Source organism: Gastrolobium bilobum, unplaced genomic scaffold, assembly GCF_033153095.1.
Source record: "Gastrolobium bilobum isolate Gb01-03AN ecotype WA unplaced genomic scaffold, APGP_CSIRO_Gbil_v1 utg16305, whole genome shotgun sequence".
NCBI classification, from domain to species: domain Eukaryota; kingdom Viridiplantae; phylum Streptophyta; class Magnoliopsida; order Fabales; family Fabaceae; genus Gastrolobium; species Gastrolobium bilobum.
In genome coordinates this window covers 124,100-144,345 of record NW_026895590.1, presented here as the reverse complement: position 1 = coordinate 144,345, position 20,246 = coordinate 124,100, and the positions used below count along the sequence as shown (strand labels likewise).

Genomic DNA, 20,246 nt, shown 5'->3' with positions numbered 1-20,246 from the left:
GGCAAAACCAACCCAGGAACGTCCATGACTTTTACCGTGCCCAGGAAAAGAAGAGGAAAAGCTATACAAAGAAGAACAAGGAATATCAAAGGAGAAAGAGTGAGACACTATACCTGAGAGATATGCAGACAGTGAAGAAAGAAGGACCAGCTCGAACACTATGGTAAGAAGGAAGAAGCACAATGTAATGGTAGCAACAGGAAGAGCAGTAATCAGCGTGAAGAAGAGCCTCAAAAGAGAACAAGTTCCCCTTTTAAAGAAGAAATGAGTGCAAGGTGGCACTCACGTATACTGCCTCTTGATATTCCGATCGTTAGATGTCATAACTGTCATGGACGGGCGGTTATGATGAGAGGCTTGATGGTAATTTCAAGGGGATAAGACACCAATCACGTCGCATTAATGCGTCGTGCCTCGAAACAAAGCAATTGCTTGCAATGATGAAGAATCCATCATTGTAACTTGCACGAAACCCAAAGAGACACCCTTCGTGTCAGAAGGACGAAAGACCTGAAGTACCCCTGGAAGAGCGAAGGACAAAACTGTTGCTCTCCCCGCACCAGTCAAGAGACGCCTAAAATCCCTAAGTGGGCGACACCAACCAGAGAACGCCCAGGAGTTACTATAAGCGTACAAACACAAGTCTACAACTATATTTAAGTGGCGATACCACCTATATATCGCCCAACAAAGACTACCAATCACGAAGACTGCCCGAAAGGTAACGCCCAAGGATTATAACTTGGCACCATCCTACGCATGCTACCAAGCTGGGGGGGCTCCTGTTCTGGATGGCCCAAACGCTGAAGCGGCCCAGCTGTTTAGGCCCAATCCTTAGCCCCAACCCGCGTCATCCCTAAGGACCCGCACATCCTCCAACCCTGCAGCACGTCCAAGGGATACACCGAAATGTCCCATCTTGGGACGCAAACCACCAAAGGCAACCGCCACAGGCACCACAAAGGGAAACTGCCCATTTGCCCAGTGCTGACAGTGCCAGATGCAAAAGGTGCAGCGCTGCCACAATGGCAGCGCCAACCACGCCCAACACTACCATCATGGGAGTATATCCCAAGGAGGGTTGACCCCTTCCTCACCAACCCACACCATCTTCCTTATAAATAGCCCTCATGGGCACAGCTTAAGGGCTATCTTATGTATCGTTATTATGCCCATTTCTATTAAGTCACATATTTAGCCATCTTTCCTCCATTGTTATTAACTTGTTATACTTGGAAACATACCATCTAGCCTGGTCTTTACCTAAGCTAGTGGTACCATCCATATAGTGACAACCCCCTCCAAAGGGAATATAGTGGGCTTATAGATTCCAACAGTACACTCTTATAACTATAATGCTTTGACTTAGTGTTGAGCTCTTGATAATTCAAAGATAGTAAATTATCTGCTATTTTTTTCTTTATGGCTTCTGCAGCGTGGAAATCAGAAGTTCTCCAAATATGCCATTGCAATAATTGTTGTCGTGTAGTTCAGTGTTGCTGTTTGTTTTTTCATAGCATTACCTAGCCAGTCTTGGCTTTGGCTAATCTCCATCTTCAAGCAAGTTTCACTCTTATTATGACTCAAATTTTTTCAATCTATCCAGAAGGTTTTAAATGTTAATTAAGCTCTTCGGATTATGATACAGATTACTAAAATGGATGTGATTAGTATGTCTGTACTCTTTCACTTACTAAAATTCTTGTGTTGTATCCACTACCATGTGGATCAACTGGCATTGGTTGTTCTAGGTTAACAAATGGTCTCAAATTCGAGCTTTGAGTATGCAGCTGTATTAAAAATTTGGTAGGGAAAGTTTTGCTACCCTTGTGATTCTGCCGTGCTTGAATTTTGATTAATTGAGCTTGTTGGTGACTGGATATTGGATGATTTATGAAAAAAAAATCTTTTGATGAATTACATCATATGCATCTGAGTGTAGGGGTAAGTAAGATGACTAGTGAACTAAGATAAATTAATTATGGTCATGCTCTAACATGGCATAAAGAAATCATGTAGAACTAAAAAAGTTAAGATTATAGTTAAATATTGCACAGTTTCTTCAGGTATCTTTAATCAGTGATCTCACTTCAAAGTTTGAATCCATTGCCTTGGAGTATATCCCAAGGAGGGTTGACCCCCTCCTCACCATCCCACACCATCTTTCTTATAAATAGCCCTCATGGGCACAGCTTAAGGGCTATCTTATGTATCGTTATTATGCCCATTTCTATTAAGTCACATATTTAGCCATCATTCCTCCATTGTTATTAACTTGTTATACTTGGAATCATACCATCTAGCCTGGTCTTTACCTAAGCTAGTGGTACCATCCATATAGTGACAACCACCTCCAAAGGGAACATAGTGGGCTTATAGATTCCAACGGTACACTCTTATAACTATAATGCTTTGACTTAGTGTTAAGCTCTTCATAATTCAAAGATAGTAAATTATCTGCTGTTTTTTTCTTCATGGCTTCTGCAGCGTGGAAATCAGAAGTTCTCCAAATATGCCATTGCAATAATTGCTGTCGTGTGGTTCAGTACTGCTGTTTGTTTTTTCATAGCATTACGTAGCCAGTCTTGGCTTTGGCTAATCTCCATCTTCAAGCAAGTTTCACTCTTATTATGACTCAAATTTTTTCAATCTATCCAGAAGGTTTTAAATGTTAATTAAGCTCTTCGGATTATGATACAGATTACTAAAATGGCTGTGATTAGTATGTTTGTACTCTTTCACTTACTAAAATTTTTGTGTTGTATCCACTACCATGTGGATCAACTGGCATTGGTTGTTCTAGGTTAACCAGCGGTCTCAAATTCGAGCTTTGAGTATGCAGCTGCATTAAAAATTTGGTAGGGAAAGTTTTGCTACCCTTGTGATTCTGCCGTGCTTGAATTTTGATTAATTGAGCTTGTTAGTGACTGGATATTGGATGATTTATAAAAAAAAAATAAAAAAAATCTTTTGATGAATTACATCATATGCATCTGAGTGTAGGGGTAAGTAAGATGACTAGTGAACTAAGATAAATTAATTATGGTCATGCTCTAACATGGCATAAAGAAATCATGCAGAACTAAAAAAGTTGAGATTATGGTTAAATATTGCACAGTTTCTTCAGGTATCTTTAATCAGTGATCTCACTTTAAAGTTTGAATCCATTGCCTTATGTTCATAGTGTCTTTGTTTATGGATTATATATCATTGAGGTTTAGTTCCCAATGTTGATAATGTAAATTGATGTAGGGATGTAGTTAGGAAAAGTTTCTGTCAATTCAGTGTAACATTGCAAAATATCAGCCTCTTCAAGGGTCTTTCAAGGAAATGTTGATATTCTTCTGTTTCTTTTTATTTTTTATTTTGTTATTTTAATGTAATTGTTAATTTTATAGTTGTCTTATGAGCTGTGATATGATTAGATTTTCATCTAAAATTTTGTGGAAATTAATTATATTGCAGCTCAATTCAAGTATGTATGACAGTCATCAAATATTTCCCCCAGGTCAGAATGTTTAACCCTACATATTATGTTATTTATGATCATCTAGAAATTTGGCTAGAGTTGCTTCTCAATTTCTTACTCTTGTTTCATTGGTAATGGACAGATAAATTTATTTGTGTTTTCCTTATATTCATCTTGTTAACTTCATACAATTTTTGAACAAGGAAAATGATATTTACTTGATTAGCCATCAATATTTTGTTGCTAAGTTATTGCTATTTGGTTATGAAATATAGGCATTCATGAACTTCTTGAGAAAGAGCACTGATGGATTTAGCATTGGGGGTGTTCTCCTTGATTTTTCTGGAGGGGTCTTTAATTATTCACAAATGGCTGTGCAGTCTATAGATCAAGGTTTGTGATTTGTACAAGCTATAGTGAATTAGTTAGACCTTGCCATCAGATTTTATCCTTGATGTGTGATATGAATTTCAACTTGATCTATATAATCTAGGTTCCTGGGTGAACTTCTATGGGAACATTGGGAAAGTACTTATATCCTTGGTATGTAATCTTCTGCTACTCCATATTCTCAATTCTTTTTGTGTGGTAAAATTAAAAATTTGTTGAACATATTTAAAAGCCATTCAAGAAGTAGGCCTCGTAAGATAAATGAAATGACACAATGAATGTGAGAATTTGCTTAAACTTTAAAAATCATAGAAGAGGCTTGTTGCATGAGTTTATGTATTGAAATCATTAACTACTGTGAAATTTTTTGATGATTTTCTCTATATTACACCATTGCAGGTAACAATATTCTATGATTCTATTTTGATGTTACAACATTATGTACTATATCCTGAAAAGAAAGGGACTTCTAAAAATTCTGAAGAAATCAAGTAACCACTAACTTGTGGAAATCTAGTAGATCAACAAATCAAAGATTCATTCAATTCTTCTAATCAGCCTCCAGCAGAAGTATGAGGAGTAACTTGGATCATGTAGTGTGCAATACCAATGTACAATGTCCGTAAATTAGGCACTGTAATTTAAAATCCCCCTCCTTCCCACGAGCACGTGTTTTGTGCAATAGGAGTTGGTATTCTCTTATCAAAAAAAGAAAAAAAAAAGATATGGAAGGAAATACTCATAAAAGTAGGGGTAGTATAAATATGTTATTTTTTTCTATATTTAGTAAAGGATGTACCAAATGCTTGATATATACATAGTACTGAAAATATATTTTCATTTCCTAAGGATGATGTACAAAATATATATAATATATTTATCAGAAAGAAATTTTGTTTATTTGATACAATTATCAGGTGGCTCTTTTTCTTTATTTTCTTATCCAACATGTTAGTGTGCATTATATTGGGGAGAACTATCCCTAATAGTAATAGGTTAAGTGACAATTCATCATAATAAGTGGATTTAATATCACATCTCAACTTAAAAATTTAATGTATTAAATTTATAGGTCGTTTTCGTTATGCCATTTGGGGTTACATGAATATATATCTTGCGTGAGAATCAACTGAGAGAATATATTATGCAATGAAAATATTTTGTCATGTAATGGAATAGAGGATTGGAACCATATTGACTCATTGCACTCATTAGAACACAAGTATATTAGAAGTCCAAATGCAGTGTTAACTATTTCCCCCTTAATTTGTTAATTGAAAAATACACGGATCTTGAAAAATGTTTTTAAATTTAGAGTAAATACCCTTTTTGGTCCTCAACAAATTTTACGATGCCCGTTTTAGTCCCTAGCAAATAAAAAGGCCCATCGTGGTCCCTAAGAAATACAAAATGAACCCATTTTAGTCCTTTTGAGGACTAATATGGGCCTTTTTTGAAATTGTGAGGGACCACAATTTCAACTAAATTGGTCCATTTTGAATTTCTTAGGGACCACAATGGGCCTTTTTATTTGCTAGGGACTAAATCGGACATCGTAAAATTTACTGAGGACCAAAAAGGGTATTTACTCTTAAATTTAAAGGTCAAAAGTGTTATGCTTCTTAAAACTTGGCTGTTTAATATCTGTCCCTTTTTTTGAAACTAACATGAGCGTCCTACAAATATGAACTGAATAAAAGCCAACAAATAAGCAATGTCATTTCATTCAATAATATTAGTTTACTTATGGTATTGCGTTCTTAGAGGGTAAGCTGCTATTGTTGGATATATTAATAATATAATCCAATAATATGTTCATATATAAGCTCAATAGGTGAAAGAATGGTTATTTGGGTCCATATGGGCTCAAGTCAAATAGCTTGCATTATATCTAGGGTTTCCTAAGCTGGAGGTAACACTGTTGAGCATTCCAAACTTTGATGTCTCTTGGTGTAATACTTCAAACACCTATAAACCCTTCTCTCTCAAACTCATAACCTCCAACAATCTTGAAATATTAGCAATCTTGAAGTATTAGCTTTGTGTGTCGGATTTGAGCGAGTAAGGTGTCTATTCGAAAATCTCATCGAGTGAAATTCATATTTTAAAACACTTTCGCGATTCGACGGAAGGAACTGGAGCCGCAACTTTTTGGTCCAGATCCCGAAAATTTCGGCCATTTTCAGAAAGTGAAACCTAATGGGCTTTGTTCTACTCGTCGAGACGATCGTTTTGAGTGGTCACTCGCCTTAAACGGAGATCGGACGAAGGAGATATGACTTTTTGAAGTTTTATGTACACTTTTATGCGAAAAAGAATATTCCTGCGAAAAGAAATATTCTGAGAGAATATTCTGTTAGTTGGGAAATATTCTGTTAGGGGACATTTCAATAATAAGGAAATGTTCCGGTGAGTTTCTTGCAACAGGGGTAGTCTATCTTAAGATTTTTGGGCGCTCTGAATCTGTTTTTGGGGTCTGTTTTGGCAAATTCCAAGTCTACAGAGCAGTTTGATGAAAGTTGGAGCCTTTGTTTTAATTTATGAAGTCTGAGAACTACAAGGTGCACTCTTTCTTGGGCATGATTGCCCTCAAATACTAGGGATAACCATCTGCATGATTTTGACATTTCATCACAAATATGTGTTCATCACTTTTTGCAACTATAATTGTATAATGGACTTTCATACAATACATTTTAATAGTATGTTACATTGCAAACTTGGACTCGAACTCCTGTTGAACAAATAATGGATCTTCTAATTGCCAAGCACCTTGCAACTCATCATCATCACCATAGATAATCTCTTCAAAGGGTACTCCCAATTAATATATGTATAATGCTTGCTATCATTCTAGAATAAGACACTATTTTGCACTACATATATAACCATGATATTCTTATCATATGCACTCACTAGATAAATATGACATGATAAATAAAATGAGAAAGTCATTAACGAATCACTATTAACTGGGTCAACTTGAAGGTTTGTCGAAGGAGGGATACTCATATTTATTGGCATCGTATTAGCATCAAAATCACCCTCCACATTAGTATCCAATGAATCACAGAGGGGAATTACACTTTCAGGTTCAAACTCATCATCAATGTACATATCCAATGAATCATCGTCTTCTTGATCCCCTAATATGATCTAACTTAACATTGTTGGAGGTGTACATGAGTGGAGAATTTTGTCTTCATGGCCATAATATTGTTCTGTGCTCATTTTCATCAACTAAACGAGTAAAGAAGATGACTAACCAGAGTCAACTTTAGCATATATCTCAATAAAGTTTTGTCCATTTTGGCCAAAATATGCATCGATCATATAATCCACATCTTTATTGTCATTGACATTATTATCAAGATAACATCAATTAGAAGTTTCGTACTTGGATGTCAAGCGAGAAACATATTGGTTGCCTTGGAGCCCTAATTTTTGTTGAATTCTCCTCTTGAGAATGTTGCATGTAGTGTCACGTTTGATTTGCATTATTTTTCTTTGACTTTCAAAAAATTGACCATTGGTACCTTCAAATTGCCTACTATTGTGGTACACAATTGTAACATGTTTGGGAACTTGAGCTCATATTTGCCACAGATTAGGGTTTGGAGATGAGTTCATATTTTTGCAAAAATATTCAAAGAGCCAAGGATAATGACAATAATTTGATAAGGGTAAAAGTTCAGGAATATGGGGTGAGAGTTAAATTGCTCGGTTGGAAGGAAGATGAAAAATGAGTGGGAGAAAATGATAAAAAAAGGGGATGAAAGAGATTTTGGCCAAAGCCCCCTGTTTTAAGCTTCTGGCTGATGGTTACTCTAGTAACTGGCCTATTTACTCAAGTAACAGTCGGTTAATAATGGTCAAACTGGAGAAATTAATATGTAATTTAAAAAAAAAAAAGATAAAATTAATATATAATTTAAAAAGGGAAGAATGTGATAATTTTTTCTTTGTTGAAAAAAAAGGATGCAATGGCCAATCACCCTTGTTATCATGTTTAGAAGTTTTGAATCATTCAGGTGGGCATATAATTTTAGGTTGACTACGTAAATGTATTGTTTGGAGTGAATTAAGCACATAATTAAAAATGTGTAAAAAAAATAGTTTTATTAAAGGAAAAAGTATTTCTCCAGTCACTGTAAACTCAAAATGACATCGTTTTAGGGTTATATGATTAAAAAAATTATAATTATAAAGACTAATATAACCATGCAATATATTAAAATTATAAAAATATCTTGATTTTTATCTCAAAACGATATCGTTCTGGACATCGAAGATAAGTTATCTCTTGAAAAATCCTTTACCCTTTATTGAAATATCTTATAAAGTTAGAAACAGTTTATTGTAAAGAATCGTGTACAAACTTTTCTTCTAATTTCACTTAAACTCCAAACGTTTTTGTAAACTTTTTATTCTTAACAATAACATAACTCGAATTTATTATAAATTTTCGTTAACGCAAATAATTTGTCGTTACTGTTGTTGGAGGGAGGAGAAGAGTTATTTGTCCTACCTTTAAATTTTTATTAAGAAAATAATAAAGCTATTTTTAGTTTTTTATTTTTATTTTAAATAAGGGAAATGTTATATTGACAATTTTTTTCTTCTTACAAACTACAGTAAGTTTGACTATGACCAATCATACACTCTTAATTGAAATCTAACTTAACTAATCAGACTTAATATAATTTTTAATATAGTTTGTAAGTTTATAAGAAAAAAAAAATTGTTAATATAACATCTTCCTTTAAATTATTTCTATGAAAACTTAAACTTTGATATGTAATGCGAATAATTAAAAATTAGGGCACTCTATCTCCTGTGATGCTGACATGACAATGGTAGTAGTGACCACTGGTCCGTCACGCGTAGCACGCTTATATTAATTAATTGTTTATTTCATAAACTTTGGGTCAATGTACTCACAAATTTATTTTGAAAATAAGAAAATACATGAAATGGAAAGAAAGTAAAACACCCTTATACTTAGAGTGCCTAAATATTTAAGTATGAAGAGATTAAATAAAATAATTAATACAATAAAATAATTTTAATAATTAAATGATAACCATGGAAGTTTTCCTATTTTTTCATTCGATTTTTTGAAAATTTAATTAGTCTGTTTCAAGCATTCTGATTATAAGGGGTGCAGCTCATTTTTAATTAGAGAATATATTTTTTTTGGTCTCTTTTTCACTCTATATAAAGTATTTACTTAATTTCATTTTAACTATTTCATGAATGCTGTTTTTGTTAGTGTTGTTTGATTCCAACACGAAATCTACACACATGCAAATACACAAGAAAAGTCCCAATGCATATATAATCAATCATAAAAACACATAACCAGTTTTTGTATTTAGTTTTGATATGTTATTATTATCAATTGCACTATTATTTAATTGATATTTCCTTAAAAAGGTTAAACTTTTTCAAATAAGCAGTGTTATTAAACCCGACCCGGGCATCGATCCGGTCAGGGTACTGGGTCATCGGGTCACTGGTCGGACCGATGGGTCACTGGTCGGACCGGTTGACCCGGATATATACAGATATATAAAAATATATATAAATATAAACATATAAATTCAATTATATTCTTCATATCTAACATGAATTAAACAAGATTCATTATTATGTCAATTTAAATTGTAACTTAAAATCCTCCTAAACATACATCTCAATGACATTGAACTCATATTTTTCAAATTCAACTACATTAAAAATGACACATGTCACAATCTCTTAATTTATTATTTCGCAAATTGCTTCACTGGAATTTGAGGCCATTGTAGAAGAGTATACTAGCAAATAATCTTACAAAAAAAAAATTAAAATGAGTTCTACATTTATTTTGACAAGATAAAACAATTTTGGTTTTTTTTTTTTTAAATGCATGACCCGACCGGGTCACCGGGTTTGGCCGATTTTGTCCTGGTTTTGACCGGGTTTGACCGAATTGATGTATTACCGGTCCAATGCTTAACCCGAACCGTCCGATGACCGGGTCACCGGGTTCCGGGTCAACCCGGCGGGTTGGGCCGGGTTTTACAACACTGCAAATAAGTGTCATTGTAGTAAGACTTATTAAAAATATTATCATAGCCAGTCTTGTAAAATAATCTATATATCAATATATAATCGTATAATAATTAAAAATTTGTATCATGATATAAAGTGGCCAAAATTATACATTTTGTTTTCTGTTTTGAAAATATAATGGTGGTTTTAGTAAGTTGAGAAAAGAGTCTGAAAACTCAAAACAACATATACAATTTTAACTATAAAATTGGAGGAGGATTATACTGATAATTTTTGCAAACTTACAAATTATACTATATTTTATTCATAAGAGTGTCTTACCGATAAGACATAATGTAATTTGTAAAAAAAAGTTTGTAAATATAACATTCTCTGTAGAATTAAATGATTAGATGTTAGCGCATATATAATTTGTTAAGACTACTCGTTAATATAGTGGATGAAGAGTGATGATTTATAAACACATTTTTTTACACTGAATTTATGCACGCTGTGTAGGTAGTGTATGCAGTCAGCTTCCCTTAAACGTACCACGTGACACAACTAATTATTTTAAAATTATGATCCCTGGGCCACAAAACAATCCCATGTTGAATGTTGATAAGAATTGTTGTAGAAATTTTGAGGCTTCTACACCCTATGCCAGGAATAAAAAAACATAACTCGTGTTCCATGAGAGTAACGAAACTATATGGGAAGCATATTTATTATAAATTATGAATACAACATACGAAAGCAACTCATTCCTCAAACGTACCTAAGATTGCCTCTCTTTCTCTCTTTCCTTTTTCCTTGCTGATAATATTTTAAGCAAAACTTTCATTTCTGCTTCAATTTTGATTTCTTTCCTCAGGTAGCTAAGGACCTTAGGTAAGTTATTTCTCAGTTTTCAATTTATCACTATTGTGGACTTTCTTTGATTGAAGATTTTAATCACTTGTGTTTCTGCTCTTACTTTACTTACTGTAATATTCTAGTTGTGTATCTCTGCTTTCACAGCCTTAATTAAGGTTGGTTTTTAGTGATGCATAGTTAACTAGTTCTCTGTGGTTTTGAATTTTTTTTTTTTTTTTTTTTTTTGACTATTTAAATTGTTGCAAACCTTAACTAGTTATTAGTTGATAGAGGGTTGGGAACTTTGGCTCAATTAAAGCGAAGACTGGATACTGCACTAGTTCTTACTGATAGTTTCTATAGAAAATTGTGCTCTTTTCGTTTTGAATGGTTGGGATAATTGTAAATAAGGGTAGTTTTTAAATAACTTTAATTGTAAAAATATATATATATGCCAAAGGAAAGTTCTGATATATGCTGGAGCACACTGCTCTAGCTTTTGGCCCAGTGGATGGTTACTTGTTTTTGAGACGTGTGTATATTTAACATTAAAGGATTGGGGAAAAAAAAAAACAACCAAAAAACTATGCAGTAAAGCGCTACAATACTTGAGCCTTTTATTAGATAACCTTTTGATTAAATATTTTTTTCGTTAAATAATTAAAATTTCATACAATAATAATTTTTTTCTCATTGTGTGGAATACTTTTTTTAAACTAAAAGTTACTTTTAAGTTAAAGTTAAAAAAAAACTTAACAAATAAAGTTAAAAGCTATTTGATAATTGTATAAAATTGCTCTTAAAATTTTGAAGGGAGAAAGATGAAATGATTTGCTATTAGGACAACATAAATAAAAATTTAGAATAAGGGTATAACTGAAAAAAAAAAAAATTTCAAAAAAACTGTCATCCATATTAAAAATAGATCTTCGTGAGAGTTTTTAACTTTTAGCTTTTTTTTATTATAAGAAAAGTTCTTTTTATAATAATAGCTTTTGTAAAATTATATTTAGCTAACCTTATGTTTATAAGGAGAAAATAAACTAAAAATAAGAGCTCCCAAAGAGACATTAGTCAGAAGGCAGAAGACAATAATAAAATTTAAAGAAAAAACTAATATTTTATTTATTTATTTATTTATAATGATATAAATACAATAAAAAAATTTATTTTAAAAATTTATAGATATTATGAAACGGAAGAAATATTAAAATACAATATTTTTCATTTTTTGTTCTTTTTTTTTTTGTGGTTGACATGTTTAATTTTAATTTATTTAACTTTATTATCAATGTTATTATTTTGGTGTTGAATTGTTTCACAGGAAACATTGTTCTAAAGTTCTTACGAATTTTTCTGTGAAATGATTCAACAGAAACAATTTTTCTTGATATCATTCAACATTTTATGCAAAAAACTGTGACATATATCTGAATTGAAGTTGTATTGCTTTAAAGCAAAAGTTGCAGATATGGGTAGCGCATATAAGCCAAAGAACATTCTTATTACTGGAGCAGCTGGATTCATTGCATCCCATGTATGCAACAGGATAGTCCATAACTACCCTTCATACAAGATCATTGTCCTTGACAAGCTTGATTATTGTTCAAATCTCAAGAATCTGTTTCCCTCACGTTCATCCCCCAACTTCAAGTTCATCAAGGGAGATATTGGAAGTGCTGACTTAGTCAACTACATTCTTCTCACTGAATCTATTGATACCATAATGCACTTTGCAGCACAAACCCATGTTGATAACTCTTTTGGCAACAGCTTTGAGTTCACCAAGAACAACATTTATGGAACCCATGTCCTTCTAGAAGCCTGCAAAGTCTCTGGTGGTCAGGTGAAGAGGTTTATCCATGTCAGCACAGATGAAGTTTATGGTGAAACAGATGAGGATGCTGTGGTGGGAAATCATGAGGCTTCTCAGCTTTTACCTACAAATCCTTATTCAGCTACAAAAGCTGGCGCTGAAATGCTTGTTATGGCATATGGTAGGTCTTATGGATTGCCAGTTATAACCACAAGAGGGAACAATGTTTATGGGCCTAATCAGTTCCCTGAAAAGTTGATTCCAAAGTTTTTGCTATTAGCCATGAAAGGAAAAACTCTCCCAATTCATGGGGATGGGTCTAATGTCAGGAGTTATCTCTATTGTGAAGATGTTGCTGAGGCTTTTGAGATCATTCTCCATAAGGGTGAGGTGGGACATGTTTATAACATTGGGACAAAGAAAGAAAGGAGAGTGATTGATGTGGCTAGGGACATATGCAAGCTTTTCTCTTTGGATCCAGAGACACATGTTAAGTTTGTGGAGAATAGGCCTTTCAATGACCAGAGGTACTTTTTGGATGATGAAAAGTTGAAGAATTTGGGTTGGTCGGAACGCACTACATGGGAAGAGGGTCTAAGGAAAACCATGGATTGGTATGTTAAGAATCCTGATTGGTGGGGTGATGTTTCTGGAGCTTTGCTTCCTCATCCAAGAATGCTCACAATGCCAGGAGTTGAGAAATACTATGATGGCTCTGAGGTGAGCAAAACTGCTTCCAATGTTAATGTAAACAATTTGTCACCACAGAAGCCATCTTTGAAGTTCTTGATATATGGTGGTGCAGGGTGGATTGGGGAGCTTCTAGGGAATATTTGTGAGAAACAAGGGATACCCTTTGAATATGGTATAGGACGTTTAGATGATAGATCACAGCTCCTGGTTGATATTAGGACTATTAAACCAACTCATGTTTTCAATGCTTCTTCTGTGACTGGTGCTTTAAATGTGAAATGGTTTGAAGCTCATAAACCTGAAACCATACGTGCCATTGTTGTCAGTGTGTTAACATTGGCAGATGTATGCAGAGAGAGCAGTCTCCCCATGATGAATTATGCCTTTGGTGGTAATTTTGAAGATAGACCAAATTCTATTGATTCCTTCTATTTTAAAACCCAAGCCAAGGTAGGTTCAAAAAAAATTTCATTTTGCTTGTTATGTTGCACATTTTTTATTACATGTCTAACACAATATGGTGTCAGGTTGAAGAGTTTCTAGAGGAATATGAAAATGTGTGCACACTCAGAATCCAGTTACCTGTATCCTCTGATCTGAGCAATCCACATAACTTCATCACCAAGATAACAAGGTCTGATAAGGTGGCTAACATTCCAAACAGCATTACTGTTTTGGATGAACTTCTGCCACTTTCAGTTGAGATGGCAAAAAGGAATTGCAGGGGCATTTGGAACTTCACGAATCCTGGTATTGTGACTTGCAATGAGATTCTTGAGATGTACAAGAATTATGTTGACCCTGGTTTTATGTGGGTTAATTTTACACTTGAACAACAGGGTCATTTCCCTTTTCCAAGCATTAAGGATGTGGATGCATCAAAACTGAAGAAGAAATTTCCTGAGCTGTTACATGTCAAGGACTCGTTGATTAAATATGTCTTTGAACCAAAAAATAAAAGCTTGGGTTATTGAGTAGCAGAACTAACCATGTATAAATGTATACATGAAGGTGGTCTATGTATTGATTTTCCCCTTTTTGTACTATGGTCTGAATTAGTTTGCTAGTCTTCTGCACTTTTTTTCAAAATCATAATGTCCTATAAGCTAATGTATCATATAGAGAACTGTATCCTATTTCCTTTTTTTTGTAGAAATAACATCTGAATGGCGTTTATAATTATGTCTTTTTTTTCCCTTTTTCATTGGTATTTGGTTATTTTCTGCATTGCGAATTCTCATCTCAATTCATTACATGTTTAAAAGAAGCAGTTTGTGACATTGGACACCAGTGAAATTCATGGTATTTTGTAACATGAGAATCTTCTCATCTTGAATCATTTGACTGAATAAATCTTCATCAAGTAACTGTACTTATATAATCTAGAGCAAGGATGCAGACATAATCTAGCTTGAGTAATTTTGACGTTTGTATTTAATTACAATTTGCCCCGTCTTGTATCTGGAATGAATGATGCTGATAAACACAAATTGGGCCATGAATTATGTATTTATTAATGGGCCTTGCCTAAAATCTAATGTTGTGAACTGAAAAATTAATAAAAAGGAAAAATTGTACTTCGGAAAAAATAAAAAAAGAAGAGGAAGAAGGAAAGTGATAAATAAAGAGATATCGTGTTTTTTATTCAACAAATAATCCTTTGAAAACATCTTATAGTTTGACCGTTTGACGGCCTTGTGAATTTGTGATGAAACGGGGAAGGTAAAAATCAAGGAAATTAGAAATGTTTAGGCCAATTTATATAGACTTCATTTACAGAGAATTTATTTGAACCGGTTGACTCGGTCAAAATTTTAAAAACTAATTATTAATTTAGATTAAAGATATGTTTGAGTTTTAATATGATTTGGAAACAAAAAATTCCGAAAACCATTTCTTATCAAATTTAATGCATGTTAATGCATGTACACTAATCAGATAACCACTTCTTTACAAATTTCTCCATATAACGGAAGAATTGATTAGTTTGGCTAATGTCCTCTTGAATTTTATGAAACAAAAATTCTAAGACAGTGAAAAGACAAGACAGTGATAGTAAAGAAAGAGAGAGCTTCAAATAGGAAACATCTCAAAGAGAATAGTTCCAAATAAAAATAAAAAGAGATAAGATATGACTACCATCAATTAGTGTTATTATTTATCTATCGGTTATATTTATTTTCACCGTAACCATATAAAAATGAAAATAAATATAAAGTATTAAATATATGAAGAAAAAAGAAAATTTTTAAAAAATTAAATGAGAATCGTTTGATCATCATAATAACAAACTGGTAGTGATATTAGTAATAACATTAATTGGTAGTAACAATATCCTATTTCAAAATAAAATATAGAAAATATAAAATAAAGTAAACTAAAAAAAAAAACAAGCAAAATGTTGTTGAAATGATATCAATCATTTCAAGAATTACTCATCCTCACAAAATTGAAGGGGAAAAATGATAAGAGGAGGTGAACCAATAAGTATAGAGCTGACATGCAATGGTGGATTTACCCATACTAAGAATATTTAATATAACATAAAACTAAGAGGGGAGACAGAACTGGGCAAGCTCAACGTTTTTTTATCTATAGACTACATCACACGAAATTTCGGAATAAACTAAGCCCATAAATCGGGTATCAGTCTCCTCCAAATGAAAGCAATCAAGAAAATAGGGGCGAAATCCCATATTTTCTATCGTTTTCGATCATTTTCATTGCTAAAGACGGACAATAGAAAGAGTTAACACTCGGAAACAAGATATCTCGAATTGACGAACACCTTCGGAGATTCAGAACAAGGACCCATCATTCAAACATAGAAAACAAAATAAAAAATAAAGAAAGCGTTATATTTCTAGAGATTTTGTATAAGAGAAACAAATTTTCAGCACACGCAAAATAGGAATGGTCTCGGTCCTATTTTTTCTCTCTCGTTCTACATGTGAGTTTTACTTATAATTTTATTTTTACTACATGAAATAATTATATAAAAATTATTTCCCATAAAGAAAAGAAAGAAATATACTTCACAGTTTTAGAACTGAAACCAAGGGGCAAGACAATATGTTGTAGGGTTTAGGATTTAGAAGGAAGAATTAGAGAGAAAAGATGAGAAAGAAATTGTAAAGAGATAGAATTTGTCCAACAATTTTCTCATTTTCTCCACTTTTTAGTTTCTGTTATATATTCTGAATGTAACAAAACAATTCAAATTGTAAAGTGTTTACAATATAATAAAAGTGAAAATAAGCTTACCAAAAAAAAGTAAAAATAAAAGTTAGCCCATTATGAAATCCTCAAAATGTTCGGGCTTAGAAGTGTTCCTTTGGGTCCTGCCAGTGTTAGTGACTATTGGGCTTGTGGAAGTGGGCCACCAAGGTCCACTACATCCTTCCCTCCTTGAGAACCAGCATCGTCCGCAATGACTGATTGGGGCAACCGACCAAACGGGCCAATCACAAAACGGTTTGAAGCATCACACGGATTGTCACGTGAATTGCTGGATGAGTGAAGAGAATTTGAGGAGCTGTCCACGTGTCGACAAGCGATTGGACCGCTTATGTCCTTTGTCTTTAATGTATGTGAACCCTGTTTTTCTCCAGAAGCTTCATGTGTAACAGCCACCAGCGGAGGGGTCTGCTGGACTGGGTAACTCACATTCTCTGAGTCTGTAAGGGTGACTAGGTCTTTCTCCTTGCTGGGCAATGTAACCCTTATAGCATCGGTCATCTTTGTTTCGGGTGGTTCTGTTGTCACTGTAGTACCATTCTCCTTCAAAAATTCACTTAGTGATGGGGATCCAGGTGAAAGATCCAAACTTTGTGGAGTCTTACCCCTCCTATTAGTCTTTTGTTGACTCGAAACTAAGTCCATAACTGGAAACTCGTCCTCCCATGTACAGTCGTCAAGAGGTGAACCATCCCACTAAACTAAGATCTGGGGAACTTCGTGTCCCTGGCACCAGATTATGCGGTGATCCACAACGACAGTAGGATGATGAACAAGAGGTCCTTCGGCGATGATTCTGGCAGTGGTAGGTGGGGTGGATCCCGTTTCGCATGAAAAGGGTGTAAGAGGGAAACATGGAAGACATTATGGATGCGGGGGGTCTCAGGAAGCTGAAGACGATATGATACTTGGCCAACTCACTCAATGATCTGGAATGGATCATAAAACCTTTGCGCAAGTTTCTAAGAAGAACGACGAGCAACCGACAACTTCCTATGAGGCTGTAACCGAAGCAATACCTACTCTCCCATGGTAAAAATCTTATTTTTTTCATTTTTTATTTGCATATGTTTTCATTGCATTTTGAGATCTAAACAAGTTGTCTTTTAATGTCTGGAAAATGTTGGTCCTGGTTGCTAAATCAGACTCTATTACTGCCTCTAAGGATGATCCCAAAGTGTAAGCTAGAAAATTTGGGGGCTTGCTGCCGAAAGCGATCTCAAAAGGAGTCAAACCAGTCGATCTATTGAATGATGTATTAAAATGGTATTCTATAAAACTCAGGTAACTGGACCATAACTTAGGGTGTGTAAGTGTAAAGGCTCTGAGATATTGTTGAAGACATCGATTAACTCGTTCGGTTTGCCCATCTGATTGTGGGTGATAAATGGTGTTGTATTGCATGGCTATGCCTTGAAGCTGGAATAAGGTCCACCAGAAGGCACTTAAGAAGATGGGGTCACGATCTGAAATTATTGTGCAGGGAAACCCATGAAGTTTGCCCATTGATTCCCAAAATTGTTTTGCTACCTGGGAAGCTGTATAACTGGTACGTAATGCTATAAAATGCCCTCCTTTTGAGAATCCATCTACCACTACAAGAATAGCAGTGAAACCATTAGATTATGGTAGATGGGTGATGAAATCCATGGATAAGTCAGTCCAATGGGAATCAGGGGGTGTAATGGGATGTAGCAGCCCATAAGGTGTATGATTTTAGGGGTTTAATTTTGTGGTAAACAGGGCAATGTTTAACAAAGATTTTGACATCATTTCTGATTCCTTTATAGGTAAATGAACTGGAAATGCGATGAAGTGTGGCATTGAAGCTTGAGTGACCCCTCTGGATCGAAGAATGCATATCGTGCAGCAGCTGAGGAATTAGACTTGAACCAGCAGGAAGATAGACTCGATTATTGCAAAGTAGCAGCTTTCCTTGGATCCTCCATTTCGGCCATAAACTAGGAATAGTTTTTAGATCTTGTAAAATTTGAGTAGCATAAGGATCATGTTGTAACTCAGTATGTAATATGTCAGTATAGTTGGAAGTAGGATCTGATAGGGAAAGGAGTTGGGGGGAAGTTGGAGCCTCTATCCCCTTTGGTGTCTAGAAAGGGCATCTGCTACAATGTTGGTCTTTCCAGATTTGTATTGAATAGTAAAATTAAACCCCATTAGCTTTGCGAGGAAGAGCTACTGTTTCAGAGTTTGGATCACTTGAGACATGAAGTGGTGTAAACTTTGATGGTCCGTGTGGATTATAAAATGGGCACCCAGTAAATACTAGCGCCATTTAGCAATGGCAACAGAGATGGCAAACATATCCCTGACATAGGTCAATTTGAGTCGCATAGTGGGAGACAATTTCTTGCTGAAAAATGTGATGGGGTGATTGTTCTGAAGAAGAACAACACCGACACCTATTCCAGATGCATCTGTCTCCAAAACAAATGGAAGAGAGAAATCTGGCAGAGCTAGAATTGGTGCATTTGTGATTAAGGATTTCAATTTTGTAAAAGCTGTTGTGGCAGCTAGTGACCAATTAAAACTAAACTTTCCTAACAGATTAGATAATGGAGATGCAACTATCGCATAATGTTTGATAAACCTGCGATAATAGCCCTAGAGTCCCAAGAATGCTTAAACGTGCGTTTGTGAAGTGGGTAATGGCCAATCAGCAATTGCTTGGACCTTGCTTGGATCAGGAGTGACCCATTACCAGAAATGATATGACCAAGGAATTGGATTGAACGTAATGAGAAAGAGCATTTTGACAGCTTCGCATAAAAAGAGTGTCTTCGTAGTGTTTGCAACACTTGGGATAAATGATAAAGATGATCCTGTAGGTTAGCACTGTAGACCAAAATATCATCAAAGAAAATAACTACGAAGTGGCGAAGGAAATCGGAGAAGACCTCATTCATTATGGCTTGGAATGTGGAGGGGGCATTGGATAGCCCAAAAGGCATTACTACAAATTCGTAGTAGCCATGATGTGTTATGAATGCGGTCCTATGCATTTCTGTGGGCTCCATGCGGATCTGATGAAAACCAGAATGCACGTCTAACTTCGAAAAAATGGTGGCACCTTGGAGCTTATCCAACAATTTGTCAATTGTTGGAATGGGAAATTTATCTTTAATGGTAACAGCATTAAGGGCTTTGTAATCGACGCAGAAGCGCCAAGTACCATCCTTCTTTTTGACCAACAAAACCGGAGAGCTAAAAGATGACTGACTAGCCCTAATTACACCATCTGCCAATATTTCCTTGACCAGTCTTTCAATCTCATTCTTTTTGAAAATGAGATAACGATAGCCTTTCACTTGAACAGGTTTAGCATCAAGTTAAAGGAGAATTTTATGATTAGTAGCTCGGTCAGGTGGGAGGAAAAGGGGTGAAGCAAAAATGTCTTCAAAGTCATGTAAGATTTGTTGAAATTGTTGGTAAAGAGAGAAATTGTCAACTGTTTGGGCCATGCTTGTAGCATCAAATGAAGAGTGGAAAGTATGAGTCATTGTGAAGCACATAAGACAAGAATAAACTGAATTTTGAGCCACCAATCTATGTAGTTGAGCTGGGGATAGTGCGTCAGGGTCAAGATGGAGGTCACCTTGTAAAACAACATTGGAGTGTCTTCTAGTAAAATACATGGTCAGATGTTGATAGTCTATAAAGATGGCACCCAATGTAGCCAACCATTATACCCCAAGAACAATATCATCCCCTTTGAGTTCAATAACAGATAAA

At 34.7% G+C, this 20,246-nt stretch overlaps 2 protein-coding genes across 2 annotated transcripts; both read left to right on the top strand.

The window, feature by feature from the left end:
* The first annotated feature begins 160 nt into the window (after positions 1 to 160).
* Positions 161 to 4,431, top strand: LOC133318244 (cystinosin homolog). Its single transcript, XM_061520241.1, has 6 exons — positions 161 to 244; positions 2,446 to 2,612; positions 3,466 to 3,508; positions 3,745 to 3,862; positions 3,963 to 4,012; positions 4,259 to 4,431. The coding sequence occupies exons 1-6, from the start codon at positions 161 to 163 to the stop codon at positions 4,352 to 4,354; spliced, it is 558 nt and encodes a 185-aa protein (XP_061376225.1). The 3' UTR covers positions 4,355 to 4,431.
* A 7,790-nt stretch (positions 4,432 to 12,221) lies between these two features.
* LOC133318237 (trifunctional UDP-glucose 4,6-dehydratase/UDP-4-keto-6-deoxy-D-glucose 3,5-epimerase/UDP-4-keto-L-rhamnose-reductase RHM1-like) lies at positions 12,222 to 14,233 on the top strand. Its single transcript, XM_061520231.1, has 2 exons — positions 12,222 to 13,709; positions 13,787 to 14,233. Exons 1-2 carry the CDS (start codon positions 12,222 to 12,224, stop codon positions 14,231 to 14,233), a joined length of 1,935 nt encoding a protein of 644 aa, XP_061376215.1.
* The last annotated feature ends 6,013 nt before the right edge of the window (positions 14,234 to 20,246 follow it).